A 22,118-nucleotide genomic window follows, 5' to 3' on the forward strand; every position below is an offset into this window, starting at 1 on the left:
TGATCACACAAGTGGATTAGAACTGAGTTCCTCTAGTTCCAAAGCCAATGACCGCACCCCATTAGGTAGCTATCACTCTTTGCAGAGATGCCAGCCCAGATAGCAAGTCCCATGGATTGTCAATGTTTAGCCTTTCTAGAAAAAAAGATTTTTGGCAGTCAACCAGCCCCAGTGAAGTTCTCCTCTGATAGTTATCATGGCATAGAAGTGACTCCAGACTCTCCCAGACTGCACTGGTGGAGCAGGTGCCCTGACAGTCCTTCCAATGCCCACCCAGCAACAGAATGTATAATCTGAAGACCACCTGAGCTAAATTCAGAGAAGCTTCTCCCCAGGATGACTTCCATGGAATGACTTTTTTTTTCAGCTCCCCCAGCAATCTTAGACTATCAAGCTAATCCAGAGGGATCTCAAACTGTATCTGTGGAAGGAAAACCCAAACCAACAAAATAACTGCTCCTTGGGGTTTTGTAATAAGAATTGAATTGATCAGGGTTCTTGGCATCCCTAATCTGGGCTCAAAATGTCTGAAAGCTTGATGAGCCCTAAAATTGAGTCTCCTTCAGCCCCAGAACAGCAACCTGGGATTGGCTGGCATTCACACGGACCTACCAGGATAAGGCAGGTAGGTGATCATGAATGTCAGAATGGATGTTAGAAGGAAAAAGTCCAAACAAGCAGGAAGTTGGCATCAAGGAGTCCAGTGCAGGGAAGTGGAGCCAAGATAGCAGAGTAAAGGCAAAAAGTCCAGTGGTAGGAAAAGGAGATCCAGGTAAAGGGACTGAGGTTTGGGGGGAGACTTTTGGTCCCTGAAATAATTTTAGGCTTAACAATATATTTACTGTATTTTACTACATTAATTTGTTATAAGGGAAGGTTCTATGGTGGGAGGTAAGAGTATGCCATTGGGAAGTGACAGTGATACGGCTTTAAAAGAACATTAATGAAATATTAAAAAAAGAATTGTAAGGCCAAAGTAGGACCCTTGTCCCAGGGAAATTGAATAAATTTAGTGCTGAGGATCACTAGATAAGATAGGGACCCAGTTACGCAATGTTATATAGGGATTAGTCACACATATACAAGAGAAGAAAAACAAAACAAGTAAAGAATGCTATATAATTATAGGGAAGCTAGGAATTTTAAGAGGGAGAGGTAAGGAGGGGGTGCATTTCAGACATGCAAGGGAGCTAGGAGATGGTATTGAGTTGGGGAACATTAAGTAGGCTGGTTTGTATGTCACACACATACAAGAAAAAAAGCAAGTAAAGGATGTTATATAATTATAGTGACTTTTCTTGGCCCAGAGAAGAGAGGGGGAAATGAATTTCCCTCCTCTGTTCGAAGAAATGGGGCACTATGGATATGGAATGTTGTATGTGCTGTCTGATGCATTCACTTTGTCAGTTGAGTTTACTCAAAAGTTTTTGGGTTTTTTTTTTAGTTGTTGTTTTTGCTTTTTGTTTATTTGGTAGAGGGGAAGGGAGAAAGCATATTCAGAAATTATTAGTATGTAAAAACAAAAGGCATTTTTACGCAATTTTAAAAGATTAAGAATCTAGTCACTGGAAGTGGAGTACAAATTCAGAACATGGACCAGCAGTGAAGTAACTGGATACTAATCCTAAAACTTAGTAGTTTAGGGTCCCTTATATTCCTCCCCCACACTCCTATACAGTAGTAGAATTAATTCCAGAGTCTAGAGTAGGGATGAAAATGATTATTGAACCTTCATGGTCCCCCAAATCAAGACTTCTTTTACCTCATACAATTTATTATTAAATGTCTACTATGTACAAGGCACTGGAAATTCAAAGAGAAAAATGAAATAGTTCCAGCTCTCAAAGAGCTTACAGTGTTTCCATGTATATGATTAAGAAAATATTAAATATATTAAAATAATATGAAGTAATTTGGAGATGGAATGTCAACACGTGAGGGAGTAAGCAAAGGCTTTGTGTAGAAGATGGCCTCAGTGCTCTGTCTGTGTCTCAGGATGCTGGGGCTCTTAGAGGTACAGACGAAAAGGTAGTATATTCCAGGCATGGGGGACAGTGGAGATGTTAAATGTCACGTTTTGTGTACCTGAGCTCAGCTTCCTTGAGGGAACTTCCCCAGTCACCATTTGCACCAGTACAGACCATTGTAAGAGGTATGATGGAGGTAGATGAATGCAAGTGATGCCATTTGGATTGCACAGTGCTTCATTTATCTTCCCACATTTTATGAATGATTTACCATCATGAGTTGATGTCAGTCAACTTGTGGGATACCATAGCCTACTTTCTGGATCATAGATGACATGTTATCCAGGTATAGTTTTGGAAAGACTTAGCAATTGAGAGAACTGAAGATACTCAACATGGAAAAGAAAGGACTCAGGTGGGTGAGGACACAATATCTTTGGGTATTTAAAGGGATTTTATGTAGAAGAGATTAATTTTATTTTGCTTGGTTCCAAAGGGCACAACGATGCTTACTGCATGAAAGTAATGCAAAGGTAGATTTCAGCTCAGTGTAAGGAAACTTTTCCTAACAATTAGAGCTGTTCAGAAATAAAGTGGGCTACCTTGTTAAGGATTGAGCTCCCCTTCCTTGAAGAGAGGTCTTCAAGTGGAGGTTAGGTAGGCTCTTGTCAAGAACGTACTATGTAGCTGGCACTGTACTAAGGCCCGTAGGTACAAAGAAAGGCAGAAATAATCCCTGTTTTCAAGGATTTCATAATCTAATGGGGGAGACCACATATAAACAACTATATACAAAATATATACAGGATGAATTGGAAATCACCTTAGAGGGAAGGCATTAAGGGTAACTGGGAACAGCTTCTTGCTTGGGGTTTTATCTGAGACTTGAGGGAAGCCAGGAGGCAAAGATAAAGAGGGGGAACATTCCTTCCAGGCATGGGGGCGGAATGGCTAAGTCAGTGAAAATACATGGATTTTGGAGAAGTAGTGTTCAGTCTGAGGCTAGTGTCACTGGATTGCAGAGTACATGGAAGAGAATAAGAAGTAAGACTAGGAAAGTAGGAAGGGGCCAGGTTATGAAGGGTTTTAAAAGCCAAACTCAGGATTTTAAATTTGACAGTAGGTAATAGAGAGCCACTGAAGTTTACTGAATAGGGAGAAGGGGCAGTGTGACAAAGTCAGATCTTTGCTTTAGGAAGATAAGTTTAATAACTGAGTGAGTGGATGAACTAGTGGGAGAAGAAACTTGAGGCAGGGTGACCAACCAGCAGGTGATGATGGTCTGCACTGGGATGGTGTTAGTGTCACCAGAGACAAGGGAGGTGCATATAGGAAAGATATTATGATGTTATGAATCCACAGGACTTGGCAATGGATTGGATATAATAGGTAAGCATAAGAAGTCGAGGATAACAACTAAGTTGTAAGTCTGGGAGATTGGGAGGATGTGGTGCTCTTGACAGTAACAGAGAAGTTAGGAAGAGAGATAGATTTGGGGGAAAAGATAATAAACGTGTTGAATTTAAGATGTCTAGGGGACACTCAGTTTGAGATGTCCAATAGGCAGTTGGCTGGAGGTCAGAAGAGAGGTCAGGGCTGGACAGATTTGAGAATCAACTTCATAGAGATGATAATCAAATCCATGGGAGCTGACAAGATTCCCAAGTGAAAAAGTATTGAAAGAGAAGAGAAGAGGGCCTAGGATAGAGCCTTGGATGTCAACCACAGGTAGTGGCTACAACCTGGATGAAGATCCAGCCAAAGAGACAGAGAAGAAGTTGAGGAATAGGAAGGAGGAGAACTTAGTGTCTTGGAACCTTGAAAGGACAGAATATCAAGACATGGGCTATGTCCATGGCTATAGAGAAGTCAAAAAGGATGAGGACTGAGAAAGGGCCATTAGATTTAGCAATGAAGAGATCATCAGTAACTTTGGAGGGAGCAGTTTCTGTTAAATGGTTGGAAGCCAGACTGCAGAGAGCTAAAAAGAGTGTGAGAGGAAAGGAAGTGGAGGCACCAGTTGTAGATGGCTTTCTCAGGGACTTTAACCATGAAAAGAGAAGAGCTTGGAGAAGAGATTTAAAGTTAAAAGGGATGAATGCATTAAGGGAGATGGGGGATGTTTATGAGCAGTAAAGGCCAGTAGACAGAGGGAAATTGAAGATTAGAGAGAGAGTAGAAATGTTAGAGAGAGCTATCTGCTGAAGAAACTGGAAAGAATGGGCTTATTTGTGCAATCCGTGCTCCTTGGCAAGGAGCTTTCCCCTAGATGGCCTCTGAGGTTCCTCCAACTCTGTAATTCAATGAAATCTGTTGCTATGGTGACACCAGTTGCATGCCAAGCTAGGAACAAGTACCTTCATCCTCCAGCAATCAGAATTTCTGGGTCACATCCTCTCCTTACTTGACAAACAGTAGATCTCCTCAAGGTGAGCACAGGACTGTGCTGGAACAATGTTAAATTTTCAGTGTGAGTCATTACCTTAGAAACTGGCAAATGCTACAAATCTGGGCTCGATTTGTTGTTTTGTTGATTGTCTCTGGACTTAAGAAAGTGATGGAGAAAATGTTTAATAATGTAATTAAACTTAAAAGTATGCCATGCTTTTTCAGAGATCCAATTATTATACATTTACTAGCACACTACTGCATGTTCTCATGAATTCCAAGGCCCTCCCATGGTCCTTGGGTTCTTAAGGGTATTATTAAAGGCTCATTTCACAAACTGACAGAGTGATATGCAGCGCTTCTGACAAGTCTTTCATTGAAAAGTCAAGCCTGGGGAACCCTCAAAGCTCAACAGGCTTTATATTCCAGGAATAATGTGAGCGCATACACCTTCTTGTCTGCCTGGCACACAGTAGGTGTTTAACAAATGCTTCTTGATTGATTACTTGTTTAATGGCTTCTTGACCTTGTGCTACCCCTGTTCTTTTCTTCCCTAGGCCCCAAAGACTGGCCCACCTGCCTTTCAGTCTTGCCTCATGTTTTCAACAAGGATTTTTCTCCTCCTTGACCTAATGCAGAATGAGAATCAGTCCAAGAGCTTCTTCCCTGTGTTCCCATTCCTGAAGCAAGTACACAACCCTTTAAAGGGTTTATAGGGCTTCTTATTATCAGTGACAATGGAGAAACAAGCAGAAGCACAAATAACAAATATGAGGAAAATAATGAAAAATCCTTAATTTTTTTAGTCAATGACATGGATAAAGGCATAGCTGGCATCCTCATCATATTTTCAGATAACAGAATTGGGAGGGACATCTAACACAGTGGATGACAAAGTCAGGTGTTCCAAAGGGATCTGGACAGGCTAGAATATTGGGCTGATGTTTCACTCCAACAGGATGAAACTTAATAGGCATAAATGTAAGGTCTTAGTTTCAGAAAATCAGCTTCACAATCATAATAATAAATATTTCTATTGTACTTTTAGGTTTATAAGGCACTCTACAAACATCATCTCATTTGATTTTCATAACAACCCTGGAACATATAGGATCTGTTACTATCTCCATTTTATAGGTGAGGAAACAGAGACAAACAGAAGTTAAGTAACTTGTCCAGGGTCACACAGCTAGCAAGTGGCTGAGAGCAGACTTGAACTAAAATCTCCCTTACTCCAGGCCCAGTGCTCTATCCACTGCACTACCCATCTACCTCTAAAAACATGGGAGAGAGGTGTGGTAGTAGTTTATCTAAAAAATGGAGTTTTTAGTGACATGTGAACTCAATATGAATTAATGGTTCAATATGATAACCCAAATTAGCTAATTAAAGCCTAGGCTATGGCATCTAGAATGAAAGGGATTCTGGTCTTGTGGTGTCCTACCCTAATCAGACCCCATCTGGGATATTGTATTTAATATGTTCAGTCAGTATTATGATATTCAGTCAAGAAGAACATTTTAGGAAGTGCATTGATAAACTGGAGGCCATTCAAAGGAGCATAACTGGGAAGAACCTTAAGATGACAATATTTTAACATCATTAAAAAAGGAAGTGGTGACATGAAGCCTGGAGAAGAGAAGTCTTGAAGGGCTTCCCTTTCATGATGTGGCCATGATGTGGTCTTCAAACATTTTAGCCCTTGTCACATGGAAAAGAGACTATTCCACTTGGCCCCGAAATGGCAAAATGAAGAATAACGAGTAGAAGCTGCAGGCTCTTAGTTTGTAGATTCAGGCTTGATGTAAGGAAAAGTTTCCTAACAATTAGCCCTATCTTAGGCTGCCTTTGGAGGTAGTGGGTTATCTCTCAGTGGAGGTCTTCAAGCTATAACTGGATGACTAGTTGCTGATAGTTTTGTAGAAGAGATTCTCATTCAGATATGGGATAGATGGCCTTAAAGGTTCCTTCCAACTCTGAGATTCTATAGTTCTCACAATACAAATTGTGCCTTAGATCCTTTGAAATGTGAATGGAGCTTAGTCCTAACACAATCACAGGATTTCAGAGGTGAGCTGGTCCTTGGAGATCATCTAATCCAGTACCCTCATCTTAAAGATGAGGAAACTTCAGCCCAAAGAGCAAAAGTGATGTCAAAGTCAACGGAGCAATAGTTGTAGACCTGAGATTAGAATTTAGGTTTCGTGACTTCTGTAAAACTGCTGAGCCAGTGGCCTAGGACTTAGAATATTTCTTCTGTCTAGAAACACGATTAGTTCCATAATCTGGGCCAGTAGTGAAGATATATATGGAGGCTAAGTAGGCCTCATCACAGGAGTTAGGTGGACACAAGTATAAGGAACCAAATGATGCTGTACCCCACATGCCACAACCAACCCAGGCTGGGATGATGTGGGTTTCAATTTCCTCTCTATCTTGCACCATCTCAGAACACACAGTCCAACACAGTGCAACACAGGACAATCTTGGTAGTTGTAACCAACCTCAGTTACCAAGATGGCACACTTCTTCCCATGACCAGTGTCTGAAGTTTGGAAGACTGTGGAACTGGGAGGTAGATTGAGATCATATGGGCAAGAATTGTCTGTGTCACATTACCATCGTGGGAAACAACTTGGCTGAGTTGGAGCTGATAAAGTTGCAGCTTCCACTACCCTCTTTAGGAGTGATAGAGAGGTGGAAGGCTGCTGGCGTATGAGTAGTTTAGTGGAAGATAGAGACTGGCCTTGATATGAAAAGAAGGCATGGTAGTAATAGCCTATTTGGTAAGGTGGTGAAATGAGTGCTGGGCAGGGAATCGATGGAAGCTGGGAAGCACAGAATGTCATGACCAATGTTTCATCTTGGGCCTCCTTGTGTCATCATTATGGTACAAAATGGGGTAGGGGAGGGGGAAGCTAGCTGGTGCAGTGGATAGAGTCAGGAGGTCCTGAGTTCAAATCCAGCCTCAGAAACATACCACTCACTATCTGTGTGACTTGGGGCAAGTCATTTAACCCCAACTGCCTCACAAAAAAAGTTAATTTACAAAATGAGGTAGGGGGAGTTTACTAGTGTTTATATCAGTCCTGAGTCAGGCTTTGTTTTGCTACCATGGCCACACACAGTGTGTACCAATATGGGGAACAATGGGTGATAAAGCTTTGAAATCAGATCTGGTCTAACATTCCCAATTTGAATTATATCAACTGAGCTTGCTCCCAGTTTCCAACCCTACAGAAATACTCCCTTTGCTGTGTAGACAGCCAGCTTTTTCTTCTAATGACTTGGCCACCCACTTGGACATCTAATCTCTCTGACCTGGTAATTTCTGAATGAGGACTAAAATTCATGTTCCAAGGGGCAGCTAGGTGGTGCAGTGGATAGAGCACCGGCCCTGGATTCAGGAGGACCTGAGTTCAAATCCGGCCTCAGACAAATAACACTTACTAGCTGTGTGACCCTGGGCAAGTCACTTAACCCCATTGCCCCCCGAAAAAGTTAAAATTCATGTTCCAGTTTTGTTGGAAGGACTCTTCAGATAAAAGTACATCTCTTATCCATATATCCCTCCACAGAAATATGGACAAGGACAGAATAGGTTAACCATACACTCACAATATCTCTGAGGCTAATCTGTTTAACATCAGAGGCAGTTAGATGGCTCACTGGGCCTGGAGTCAAGAAGACCTGTGTTCAAATCCAGTTTAGCTATGATCCTGGGCAAGTCACTTGACTTCTATCTGCCTCAGTTTCCTCATTTGAAAAATGGGAATAACAACAGTATCTACCTCCCGGAATTGTTGTGAGGGACCAAAAGAGACAATATTTGTAAGGCACTTAGCACAGTACTGGGCACACAGTAGGTGCTATAATATATGCTTGTCCCATTCCATTTCTTGTGGACCTCCTCACAGTGTACACCCTCCTGGGGACACTTCTGGTTTCTAGGTTGAAACTAAGCATACTTCATTGTGTTTTCTTCGGCAAATTTTAAAGCAAGCCGACAAATCCTTTTATCAGGCCTTGAGGGTATGGTCAAAGGAGTCACATTGCAGAGGCATGCACTTAACCCCCAGGCTTATCTATTTATGAAGCAATGAGATATGACTCCATCAATGATGTTAGATCCAGTAAAGAAACCAGCCCTTGGGTACGTGGAAACAGGCTAGGAGAGTTAGCACTGGGACTCAAGAGTATGTTCAGGAGAAGCCGAGTTTGTTCATTAGAGGGATGTGTAGGTACAGAGTGTGGAGTAGGAGGAGTAAATTGTGCAAGAGAATTGGCTTGTGTAGAGTTGGCAGTCCCATTGTGTGGGCTGTAACTCAGTGCAAGGGAGAGTGTTTGCAGTGGGGGCCTGGGCTTTGTTCTGGGTGGGTGGCATCCCCCTACGCAGTGATACTAGTATTGGAAAGCCACCATGAGCAGCCCAGGCAGATTCAACATTCCACAGCATATCTGAATATCAATGAGCTCCCTATGTTTCCTTATAGTTTATTATCATCCTGTAATTTATATTTTTAGAAAAGTACCTGGAAGAGGTACTTAAGGTGACCTGGGGTGGAGGTAGTGAGTGACAATATAAGAAAAGTCCCTAACCCTTTACTTGGTAGTGTTAGTCGGTCAATGAGCATTTAAGTGCTTAGTATGTGCATTAAGCATTGTATTGTATTAAGCAAAGAAAGACAAGAACACAGGAGCCCTCAAAGGGCTTACTTTCTAATGGTGTAGACACAATGCAGAAAAAAACTGTACATGCAGTGTATATACAGTGTAAATGGAAAGTAATCTCAGGGGGGAAGGCACCAACAGTGGGGGGAGGGGAGGAAGACCAACAGAAGGTGAGATCTGAGCTGACTCTTAAGAGGGGCAAGGGAAGCCAAAGTGGGGTGGAGGTGAGGAAGGAGAGCACTCCAAGCACGGGTGACCGTGAGTGAAAAGACACTGAGTCAGGAGATGGGGTGTCCTGCATGAAGAACAGCATCACGAAAGTCAGCATGCCCAGATCATAAGAGTTCCTGGAGTGACAAAGTGAAATAAGATCAGAAAGGCAAGGAGGGCCAGGTTGTGAAGGGCTTTCAACACCAGACAGGATTTTATTTTTTATTTTGAACGTCATAAGGAGCTATTAGAGTTCATTGAGTGGAGGGTGACATGATCGAACCTGCACTTCAGGAAAATCACTTTGGTAGCTGAGTGGAAGCTAAATTGGAGTGGGGAGAGATTTGAGTCAAGGAGACCAACCAACAGGTTACTGCAATAGTCCAAGAGAGAAGTGAGGAGGTTGTGGGCTGTGTGAGTGGAGAAAAGAAGGTGTGTATGAGGGATATTACAAAGGTAGAAAAAGGCAAAACTTGGCAATGGGTATGTGGAGTGAATGAGAATTAGGAGCTGAAGCTGACATCATGGTTATGATCCTGAGTGACTAGGGGGATGGTGATTTCCTTGAGGATAATGGAGAAATTTGGAAGAGGGGAGGGTTTGGGGAGACAGATAATGAGGTCCATTTTGGATGTTGAGTTTGAGTATAAAGTAAAAGAGAAGGTTCAGAACAGAGCTTTGGAGAGACACCTATTGGTTATTGGACATGATCTAGATGAAGATATGGCAAAGAAGCCTGAGGAGTATTTAGATATATAGGAGGGAAATGAGCAGAGAGCAGTGTTATGAAAACCTATAGAGGAGGAAGTATCTATCAGGAGAAGTGGGTGATCAGCAGTGACAAATGTTGCAGAGAGGTCAAGAGGGTTGAGGATTGATAAAAGGCCAGTCAACTTGGCAATTAAAAATCATCAATAGCTTTAGAGAGCACTTTAGTTGAAGAAGTCAGAAACCTCATCCCCTCAAGGTTCCCTCATTCCCCTTCTATAGCTTCCAGCCCTGCCTGGTTTGTTTCTTTATTCTTTATAGAAGTCTCTCTCCTTAGTTCAGGTATAGAAGACGGGAGCTAGTCTCTCCTCCTAGTGGATCTAGGGAGAGAGAAATCCGGTTGGAAAAGCAGGTGAGGACAGATAAGAATCAAGTTTTTAGAACTGACTGAGAGAAAAGGAAGTGGAGGCACTGATTCTGGAAGGCTTTCTCAAGGAGTTTAGCCAAGAAGGGGAGGATAGATATGGGACAATAGCTAGTGGAAATGGATGGTCAAGTGAGGGTTTTTTAATGAAGGGGAAGAGATGAGCACATTTATAGACAGCAGGGAAAGAGCAAGTAGAAATGGAGGTGATAGGGGCAATCTGAAGAGAAGACAAGATGAAATGGGATCAAGGGTGCATGGAGAACCATTCTGGAGAGCAATTTGGAACTATGCCAAAACGGCTATACAACCATGCATACTCTGCCCCATCAATACCACTATTAGGTCTGTATACCAAAGAGATCAAAGGAAAAGGAGCTATTTGTCCAAAAATATTTATAGCAGCTCTTTTTGTGGTAAACACTGTGGCTCCATATGGCTAAGCAAGTTATGGTATATGATTGTGATGGAATACTATTGTGCTATAAGAAATGATGAGCAGGATGGTTTCAGAAAAACCTGGGAAGACTTATATGAATTGATACAAAGTAAAGTGAGCAGAACCAAAATAACACTGTACACAGTAACAGCAATATTGTATGATGATCAGCTGTGAATAACTTGGCTGTTCTGATCAATACTGTGATACAAGACAATTCCAAAGGACTTATGATGAAAAATGCTATCCACCTCCAGAGAAAAAACTGATAGAGTCTGAATGCAGATTGAAGCATAATTTTTTCATTTTATTTTTCTCGTTGGTTTTTTTTCAACATGGCTAACATGGAAATATGCTTTGCATGACTTCACATGTATAGTTGATATCATATTTTTTGCCTTCAGTAGGGGTGGGAGGGAGGAAGATAACTTGGAACTCAAAAATTTTTAAATAAATGTTTAAAATATATCAATAACAATTTTTAAAAGAATGCACGCAGAGGGGTTTGCCTTGACAAGAAGAAGCAAGCCACTTATTAAGTTGAGACATGGGTGAAGGAAGAGCTAGTGAGGGAAGACATCTGAGTGATTTGACAGGAGAAGTAAAGAGAAAGTTCTTGGCTAATGGCTTTAGTGTTTCTATCAGCAACCACAGAATTATAGGGTCCAAGGAAGCAATAGAGTGTGTTTGATGTCTCTTCATAGTGTTGACATTAGGCATCAAAGGATGTGCTACACCAGTACAAACTCTAGATGATGAAGTCCAGGTGGAACAGGCTTCTCATCACAGGATCACAGACTTAGAGTTGGATGGGAATATAGAGGCCATAAAGTCTGACTCTCATTTTTAAGTGAAGAAACTGAGGCACAGACAAGTTAAGTGACTTGGCCAAGGCCACACAGCTAGTTGAAATGTGAATCTAGATCTCCCTGACTCTAAGTCCATTGGCCCCTCCACTTACCAGGTTACCTCCCTCAGCTTCAAGTATGGGACTGGGTATCTGTCTGACCTGAGGACCGGCTGACCTGAGTTTGGAGAGGCTCTTCAAAAGGGCTGGCTACCAGGTGGTGATTTTTTTTTTTTTACATAGCAACTGTTGAATGGGCAGCTAGAATGCCAGGTCTGGAGTTAGGAATACTCTTCTTCCTGAGTTCAAATCCAGCCTCAGACACTTACTAGCTGTGGGACCTTGGGCAAGTCACTTAACCCTCTCTGCCTCAGTTTCCTCATCTGTAAAATGATCTGGAGAAGGAATGGCAAATCACTTTGCCATATCTTTGCCAAGAAAACCCCAAAATGAGATCACAAAGAGTCAGATACGATTGGGGAAAAAAAAGATTGAACTTGAGAAGACCATGTAGGTCTCATCACCTCTCACTTGGATAGTACAATAGCCCCTTAATTAGTCTCCTTGCCTCACTCAGGTCTGTCCTCACTTTAGTCCTATCTCCAAACAGCTACAGATTAGTATTTTTTTTTTCTCAGCCAAAGACAAGGTTTATCAGAACATCCATCATATTGGGCTGACTCTTAAGGAGTCTGAACATTAGTAAGCTATTGGCTAGATTTTAAGAATCTGACCAGTGGCTAGATTATAAGAATCAGAGCAGTGTCTAGATTATAAGAATCCCAGTAGTGGCTACATTATAAGAATCTGAGCATCTTAATGGAGACAAGATGGACCTTATATACAGAAAGACTGTGGGAGGGATCTAGGAGTGGCCAAGTAGTCTATGAGGTAATAGAAAGGCTCGTTGACGGGATTATAGCCTCAGGCGAATGCCAGAGATTTGGCCATGTGGGAAAGTCCAGGGATTTTCCTTTCTGGGGCCCAGATCACAACACCATCATTCCCCCCTCAAACAAATGGAACCCAAATTCTTTTGGAGTAAGGGGTGAAGGTCTCAGCTTCTGAAACTGTTTCCTGCTGGCAAGGGGCATAGAGCTGTCCCTGCCTCGAGGGGGTCCCAAAGAGGAGGTTGACTGGAACTGAGCACAGGCTGCATCCAGGGAACGATGTGGGGACATTGGCTGGTACTCGCCAGATATTTGGCCATGTGGGAAAGTCTAGGGATTTTCCTTTCTGGGGCCTAGATCCCAGCCCCATCACCCCTACCTCCCAAGGTTGTTGTGTGGATAAAGTGAGATGATGTTTGTCAAGTATTTTGCAAACCTTAAAGCACTATGTAGCTGGCACCACCAACGGTAGGTGAATGGCCTGTAGTCTGGACGACACAAGTCTGACAGAAAAGACTGCAGGGCCCAGATATAAACAGGGACTAGATTTAGGGCCCAACTTTGAGAGGATAAAACATCCTTAGTTCTGTTTGGATTCAGATAATTCAGTTTTCCAACCATGCAGTATCGAATCCACCTCACAGCCAGACTCAGGAATAGCCAGGTGGGTAACATTCCCTTTCAAAGGAACATAATGGGGAAACTGAGCCAGGAGGATCCCATTTTAGACTGAGGCTAAAATTGTCCTCTCAGCTTTTTCCAGTGCTGACTTCCCACCAGTATCACCTTCTCTGAGTAGCTTGTGGCATTTCTCTCAGATGGTGGATTATTGATTATTGATGATTATGACCCATCAGACAACCCAAAATAAAATCCTATGAGCTTTTACCTCAAACAGCAAGTTTTACTAACCACAGCTTAAGAAAAACTTTTCCAGGATTTACATCTCAAACTTAAATTTGTCTTGGTGTAAAAAGTCAACCATTAGAGATTTCTATACACTTGCAAATTCTCAGCAAGCCATACATAATCCAAACAAACTTTTTGGCTAGTTTACACATTAAATCAATAACCAACAATAGCTAAATTATTTTAGCGGCAGCCAAATTATGAAAAGTTGCTTGACATAACTGATATAGAAAGTTCACCAATTTGAAACTTGAAACAAACCCATTACCAATCAGGTGACTTCAGTTTTGTTAAATGCACGTCCAAATTACTTTACACAGAGAATCAACATCTCATCATTAACAGTTAAAACTACAAATTTAAAAGAGCATGCTTACCAAGTTTGGAGGCTAGCTTCATTACCTTGAGCAGAATGTGCTGAACCTGGGTGATGCTTCCAGGCAAAGGTTGCCCTAGAGCCCAAGGCCATTGTCAGGGGGACCCACGCCGTACCTGCTGCCCCTCCCCCTCCCTTTCCCAGATGGGGGAGGGAAAAATCAAAGGTGAGGGGTAAAGGGTGAAACTCTCTTCTCCTATGAGAGGGGTTAACAGATACCCTCCTGACTCAAGGGAAGGGAGTGACCAGGTTGTACAGGTCTTTCAAAACTCCTTAATGATCAATCACTAAACCTCCAGAATATGCCAAGATATTTTTAGCTGTTCTAACTTTCCCTGTAACCTCCATGAAAGAGGCTTCAGAGGTGCAGAGGGAAGGGAGTAAGTAAGCCTCAGAGAACCAAAAAGCAACTACAGTTTTCCCCGATTCCCTAGCGCCTAGGGAATTAACAGAATTGAGCATACACTTCCGGATAGGGCGTCCGTCCTTGTCCTCTATGCTGCAGAAGGTGTACCCAGGTCCATGGCCTTGAACCTATCCGGTGGACGGAGAGCCTGAGAGCATCAGGCCGAGTGAGAGACATCCTTGTAACTGTCTGCCCGAAAAGCACCTCCAAGCCTTGGTGCTTGGAGAGCAACCCTAACTGCCGAGTAAGAAAGGAGGGATGGGAGGCTTACATATCTTCCAGTCTTGGCTGGAGAAGAACTTGGGGTTACGCAGTTTCCCCATAAGGGCCACCAAAATGATGCGGTTTAAGGGTTCAGGGATGCTGGGACCCCAATATCACAATACGCAAGTCCTGCCCGAAAGAATTCGACCCAAGCCTTTTTTCAGCCAAAGACAAGGTTTATTAAAACATCTGTCATATTGGTCAGAATCTTAAGGAGTTTGAACATTAGTAAGCTATTGGCTAGATTTTAAGAATCTGACCAGTGGCTAGATTATAAGAATCTGAGCCCAGATTAGTATTCTTGTTTTTGTTTTTGTTTTTGTTTTAGGCAGTTGGGGTTAAGTGACTCACCCAGGGTCACACAGCTAGTAAGTGTCAAGTGTGTGGTCTGAAGCCAGATTTGAACTCAGGTCCTCCTGACTTCAGAGCTAGTGCTCTATCCACTGCACCACCTAGCTGCCCCCCAGATTAGTATTCTTAAAGCACATGTCCGACCCTATCACTCTTCTACTCAAGAAGCATCAATGGCTTCCTATTATCTCTAGACCAAAATACAAACTCTTCTGTTTGGCATTTAAAGCCTTGTACAATGTCTCCAGCTAACTTCTTTAGGTTAATTATTTGTTATTCTCCTTCACATCCAATGGCCTAGCCAAACTGGTTTGCTTGCTGTTCACCATACGTGACAATCCATGTTCTGTCATCACTCCTTTGCACTGGCTGTCCCCCAAGCCTGGAATACACTTCTTCACCTCTACCTCTTAGAAACCCTCTCCTCCTTCAAAACTCAGCTCATGCCACCTCCTACAAAGGGCCTCTCCTGATTCACCCATTCTCTTCTTCCCTGTTCCGCCATGATTGGTTTTTGCTTTGTGTGTTTGTGAGTGTATATCACATTCCCTTACATGTTTACAAATCCTTTTCGCATATAAAACATAAACATCTTGAGGGAAGGTACTGTTTCATCTTGGTCTTCGTGTCCTCAGCACGTAGTACCATGCTTGGCACATGGTTGGCAACGAATAAATGCTTATTGATTTATTAGTTGACTGATTGCTGTCCTAAGGCATAAAACAGTCATAATCTGTATTGGTATGATATCTATAGCAATGGAATCATAGATTCTTAAAGTATTGACATAAATATAAGGAGAATTAGACAGTTTTAAGAAGTCTTAAAGTCCCCAAATCAACATTGCCCATGAGTTTCATGGGATCCTAAGTGGAATTCAGTTTGATCTCTTTTAGCTCTCTATGATGCCAATATTTATCTAGACTAGAAGGGCCCCTCATGCCCCTTCTATAGCTTCTAGCTCTGGTTTCTGGGTTTGCCCCTTTATTCTAAACAGAAGTCTTTCTCCCTAGTTCCCTGTTCCATCTATTGTACTACTCAAAAAAAAATTTAGAAAACCCCAAAGGGACTTTGTGATTGTTTCAGAAGCCACTGCTCTCTTCCTGGGAAATCTAGGGAAAGAGAAATTTGGTTGGAAAAACAGGTGAGGATGGCCCAGAAGTCAAAGGCAGATGTAGCCGATACTAGTGGGCTCCTAGGATCATAAAGTCACTTTACCCACTAAGCCTCCATTTCCTTATCTGTAAAATTGAGATAATACAGTACTTCAAAGGCTTACTGGAGGATCAAATAATATCCTATATATAATATAAAACACTTTGTAAAATTTTAAGTGCTAAATAAATGTTAGCTATTTATGTTAAATATTTATTATCTCAATTATTGCAACAGTTCTAAGTGCTTGGAACTCAAGATTACAGAGTTCCTTATTCATTAGTTTCATTATTAATGTCCAATGCTGTCTGGGATTTCTGGCCTTAGAATAGTGCAAGAAGGAACTTTAGAGGTTATCTCTACTAAGCCCTTCATTTTCCAGATGAACTGAAGGAGACTTTCTTATAAAATAAAAAGGATGAGCCTAGAAGTTGGGGATAGAAGCTATAGAGGGAGTCACCCTCTCTCCAGTCTAGATAAATATTGAAAATGGAAACCAAAGCACAGAGAGATTAGCTGAGTCATTCAGACAGAAAAAAGCAGGATTCAAATGCAGATCCTCCAGCACCAGATCCAACATGTTTTTTGCTGTGTCATGATGCAGCTGCTTTGGATGTGCAGGCTACCATCTCTTCACCCTTGCCCTGCTCCCTGGCTTTTCGGTGACTGACCCAGTCTGCTGAAGTATGCCCTTGCCTTGCTCTTGATGCTTGGTCCCTTATGAACCAGAGCAGTGATCTGAGACTGAGCAACCCTTAGCCAACACCATTGGCTGTTGGGCCCAGTTGCAGCATCTGCAAAGCCGATGTTTTCTGCAGGATCTGTGAAACCTATGGCGTCAAGAGACTGTATGAGGTCAAGGGTCTAAAGGCATCCATGCTTCCATCACCACACCATTTACCACCATTTCCTCTCTGTATATTCATGTATGTCTTCCCTGTGCCCTCGCCTAACCTCATCCCCAATCTATTCTGTTTCCTTGGCTAAACTCTTCCTTCCCATCTCTCCCTAGGCATGATGACCTGAAGGAAATGCTGGACACCAACAAAGACTCTCTCAAGTTGGAAGCCATGAAGAGGATTGTGGCGGTGAGGGAGGGGGAGGGGGAGGCCAATGAGGGCAAAGCCTGAGAGTATGACTAGGTTGGTGGGAACAATCTTCCTTCACCCTCTTGGGGTCCTACCTACTTGGTACTATATGAATCACTTAAGATCTATAGCCAACTAAAAACTGTATTTCTGGCAAATTCATTCACAGGAGAACACATAGAATAAGTAAGGTACAAAGATAGGGTGGAGATTGGAGCATAGCACAGTCTGGTGGAGGGTGGAGGAAATAGCAAGGGAGGAGTCCCAGAGGACAGACCCATCTCAGGTAAGGTCAAACTTAGAGAAGGCAGCCTGACCCCAGAGAGTCCTGTGGGAGCCGTTCTACCCTCTGCTTCCAGAAGACTGTGCTGAAGATGCATACTTCGCCATCTAAGGACAGATGGCCTCTTTTGTTCTCTGCTAATCATTGTTCTGGCCCCCTCCTCTTCTCCTAGATGATTGCTCGTGGGAAGAATGCTTCTGACTTGTTCCCAGCTGTGGTCAAGAATGTAGCCTGTAAGAACATTGAGGTGAGGGGCCACAGGGAGGGGTCCAATGGGGGGGGGCCTGACCCAGATAGGGAGATATAGGGAATGAGAGGAGGGGTAGAGATGGGTGTCCCCAGTCGATGAAGAAGTTCATGGATATTGTGCCTAGGTAGGAGTTGGGGAAGATGTGTCTCTGTGACCATCTTCTTAGAAATGTTCCCCCTCCCAGATGAAAAATTATGTGTGTATGCATCTAAGGTTGGAATTAGGGGAGGGTGGGTCCCAGAAACCATCTGATCAGAAGAGTTTCTCCTCTCAGGTGAAGAAGCTGGTGTATGTGTACCTGGTTCGCTACGCAGAGGAACAGCAAGACTTGGCCCTGCTGTCCATCTCGACTTTCCAACGTGGCCTGAAGGTCAGAGGTCACAATCTTATTCCCCAGGGTCCAGGGTGTGTGTGTGGGAGGAGGGAAGAGGGGTTGGAAATGAGGTGGGGCTTTTTTCAGGAGTGAACAAGGTGGGCACGAGGGAGGATTCTTTCTCATATTTCACATTGTAGGGAGTGATTCATAAGGTATAACTATTCCTGCTCCTGAGAGTAAGAATTTTCTATGACACAACAGAAAGAACACTGAACTTAGAATCAAAAGGCCTGTGTTCAAATCTCAACTCTGCCACTTGGTTCCTGTATCACCTTGGGCAAGTCACTTTTCTGGATTCCCATGTCTTCATCTGTAAAGTGAGATGATATACAAGGTTCCTTCTAGTTCTAATATTATAATTTCAAGAATCACTGGAGGACAAGAGTCTTTCTTCTTGGAAAATATTATGCCTACAATGTGCCTAGTTCTGTGCCAGACAAAACTCTAGTGGAGACAAGGGAAACAGAGGCATGGCCTTCAGCTGGGTACCTTATCTGGACAAGACAGCTCAGTACAATTTAGGATCAGAATGTGATCTTCAGACTTAGAAGCCCTGAAGAAACTAGGGAATCATAGAATTTTAGGGATTCTAGGGACCATCTAGTCTAATGCCTCTATCTTCTAGAAAAGGAGACAGAGACTTAGGTTTCAATGACTTTCCCAAGGTCAAGTAGCAGAGTACTTAAATAAAAATGGACTAAAATTGAAAATTATGAGGAAAAAAAGAAAAATATTTTCTATCACATCTTACTAGAAGAGAAGAAATACTTTTCAAAGAATCCAAGTTTCCTTTGTTGCAGAGTTCTAGCTAAAGCCATGAGTATGATTAGAATGATCACTGGTCTGGTGGTCAAGTCTTCATTCTGCCATTAGCTGTGTGACCTTATATCAGTTACTTTTGCTCTCTGGGCCTCAGTTTCCTCATTTGTAAAATGTGGAATTTAGACTAGAGACTCTTAGGTCCCTTTAAGCTTCAAGATTCAATGACTTGTTATTTGAATTACATTTGCTTTGTTTGGCCTTGGAGAGCCGAACTAGGAGCCAGAGGTAGACATTCCAATTTAAGCTTGATGTTAGAGTGGTCCCAAAGTGTAATGGATGGCCTTGGAAGGTCATAGTGAGTTCCTCCTTAGTAGACACAAGCCGAAGCCATATGACCAACCATTTGCTGAATATTTTGTAAAGGAATGTGTATTTCATAGCCATCTCAGACCAGGCACAAGCATAGTCAGCCACTGAAAATAGTACTTTTTTTTTTTATCAGTCTCTAGGTAGTCTCATTAGCTTCCTCTATGAACTCCTCTTATAATCTGCTCTGAACACTCGGTCCATGCCAATTCATGTTAATTCTAAGTCACCAGATTTCTTCATATGGGATGAGTCAGCTAGACCATGGACCTCCTTAGTTATATCACATTGGTGCATTGCTCAGGTTCAGGTTCCAGAAAGAAGATGTTTAGGGTCCGGAGATGTTCAGGACCAGTGGAGATGGGGGTGGGGTGGGGTGGGGGGGAGTGGTGAGAGCGGGCTAAGGGCTGGGAGGGTACAGTGACCACGGAAGACACTACCTCCTTCTGCCCTTGCCTTTACCTTTCAGGACCCTAACCAGCTGATCCGGGCTAGTGCTCTCCGAGTCCTCTCCAGCATCCGCGTGCCCATCATAGTACCCATCATGATGCTAGCCATCAAGGAAGCTGCTTCAGACATGTCCCCTTACGTGCGGAAAACAGCAGCCCATGCTATACCCAAACTGTACAGGTGACCTCCTTGGATCCTGGGCCTCATCTCCAATGTTTTCCCTGCCAGTGGTTTAACCATGGGTGCTTAGGGGTGGTGACTGATAGAGGTATCATGGGAGTGGGCTGGTAACTGTGATGGAGAACTGGGGAGTGGAGAAGCCTGGGGAGTGGAGGTACCAAAGGGTCAGGGGTCTGGGCATCAGAGTAGCATGGTGTGGGTGGGTCCCAGGCTCAAAGACTGGGAGGCTGCATCCCTTCCAGCAAGCCCTCCATCCCCCCAGTTTGGACTCTGACCAAAAGGATCAGCTGATTGAAGTCATTGAGAAGCTTCTGGCCGACAAGACCACGGTAGGGAGGGCATAGATGGGGATGTGGAAGGAAGGGGGTGTGGATGCCTGAGAAAACACTGAGGGGTGTTGGGGGGATTCTATAGGGCTTATGATGTCTCCCCTCCCCTTGACTACCTTAATTGACCTTTCATCTTTGTTGCTCACGTGTATCTGTCCATATCTTGGTCTCAATCTTTCCTCCCTCTCCTGGCTGGGTCCTCTTCAGCTGGTGGCTGGAAGTGTGGTAATGGCTTTTGAGGAGGTGTGTCCAGAACGTATTGATCTGATTCACAAGAACTACCGTAAATTATGTAACCTGTTGATTGACGTAGAAGAGTGGGGCCAGGTTGTCATCATCAACATGCTGACCCGCTATGCCCGCACACAGTTTCTGAGTCCCAACAAGAATGTGAGTCACTAAAGAGTGGACTTGGGACAAGTGATTGGGGGGAGTTTAAAATAAATAGCATTTTTCACCCCTAGGACTGATAGAGAGAAGCCAGGTCTAATAAAGAGTCCTCTGACTGATGGAGAAAACATTATTTTGCCTCAGGAGAGGCAGCTAGGGGTCATATTGGATAAGGTTGCCGAGGCAAAGTGTAGAGAGGGGGACAAAGAAGTCTGGGAATGGAACCTGCAGGACACAGAAAGAAGCTGTGGGTACAGTGGGAAGAGGGGGGAGGTGAGGGGGAGTGAGTGAACCTTACTCTCATCAGAATTGGCTTAGAGAGGGAATAATATACACACTCAATTGGATGTAGAAATCTATTTTACCCTCCAAGAAAGTAGGAGGGGAAGGGAATAAGAGAAGGGGGGGTGATAGAAGGGAGGGCAGATTGGGGAACAGGGTAGTCAGAAGTAAAACACTTTTAAGGAAGGGCAGGGTAAAAAGAGAGAGAGAATAGAATAAATAGAGGGGAATAGGATGGAGGGAAATACAGTTAGCAATAGTAACTATGAAAAAATTTTTGAAGCAAGCTTCTCTGAGAAAGGCCTCATTTCTCAAACATATAGAAAACTGAGTCAAATTTATAAAAATAAGAGCCATTCCCCAATTGATAAATGATCAAAAGATATGAACAGCTTTCAGATGAAGTAATCAAAGCTATCTATAGCCATATGAAAAAAAATGCTCTATGTCACTACTGATTGGAGAAATAGTACTTCGTACCTATTAGATTGGCTAATAGGACAGAAAAAGAAAGTGACCAGTGCTGGAGGGGATGTGGGAAAAATGAGACATTAATGCACGGTTGGTGGAGTTGTGAAATGATTCAACCATTCTGTAGAAACTGTGCCCAAAGGGCTATAAAGCCATGCATACACTTTGAACCAGCAATACCACTACTAAGTCTGTATCCCAACAGATATTTAAAAAACACAAAAAGGAAAACGACCTATATGTACAAAAATATTTATAGTAGCTCTTTTCTGGTGGCAAAGAATTGGAAATTGAGGGGATGTCCATCAATAGGGGAATGGCTGAACAAATTGTGCTATGTGATTATGATGGAATACTACTGTGCTGTAAGAAATGATGAGCAGGCTGATTTCAGAAAGACCAGAAAAGACTTACATGAGCTGATACAAAGTGAAATGTACTATGTACAAAGTAACGGCAATACTTAGCTATTCTCAGCAATTCAATGATTGAAGACTATTCTGAAGGACTTGTGATGAAAAAATGCTATCCCTCCCCAGACAAAGAACTGATGGTGATGGTGTCTGAATACAGATTGAAACATACTTTTTTAACTTTCTTTATTTTTCTTGAGTTTTGTTTTTGTCTCTGTTTTCTTTCACAACATGACTATTTTTGAAATGTTTTGCATGACTACATATCTATAATTAATATCAAATTGCTTGCCTTCTCAATAAGGAGGGGTGGGGAGGGAGGAAGGGAGGCAATTTGGAACTCAGAGTTTTAAAAATGAATGTTAAAAGTAGTTTTTACATGTAACTGGGGAAAATAAAATACTAAATAAACTCACCTGGGAGAACAAGAAAGAAAGAAAGAAAGAAAGAAAGAAAGAAAGAAAGAAAGAAAG

The 22,118-nt window shown here is 42.7% G+C and overlaps 1 protein-coding gene across 2 annotated transcripts in view; it reads left to right on the forward strand.

Moving 5' to 3' along the window:
* The window catches only part of AP3B2 (adaptor related protein complex 3 subunit beta 2), a 57,857-nt gene that overhangs the window by 7,251 nt on the left and 28,488 nt on the right, over window positions 1–22,118 (forward strand). For both annotated transcript variants that reach the window (XM_027860250.1, XM_027860243.1), the window contains exons 2-7: window positions 17,018–17,093; window positions 17,549–17,623; window positions 17,901–17,996; window positions 19,600–19,760; window positions 20,023–20,089; window positions 20,297–20,479. In XM_027860250.1, the coding sequence (XP_027716051.1) occupies window positions 17,018–17,093; window positions 17,549–17,623; window positions 17,901–17,996; window positions 19,600–19,760; window positions 20,023–20,089; window positions 20,297–20,479 (658 nt within the window). The remainder of the gene's footprint in view (window positions 1–17,017; window positions 17,094–17,548; window positions 17,624–17,900; window positions 17,997–19,599; window positions 19,761–20,022; window positions 20,090–20,296; window positions 20,480–22,118) is intronic.

The sequence above is a fragment of the Vombatus ursinus genome, unplaced genomic scaffold (assembly GCF_900497805.2).
Source record: "Vombatus ursinus unplaced genomic scaffold, bare-nosed wombat genome assembly UNPS02000749.1, whole genome shotgun sequence".
Classification (NCBI taxonomy): Eukaryota; Metazoa; Chordata; class Mammalia; order Diprotodontia; family Vombatidae; genus Vombatus; species Vombatus ursinus.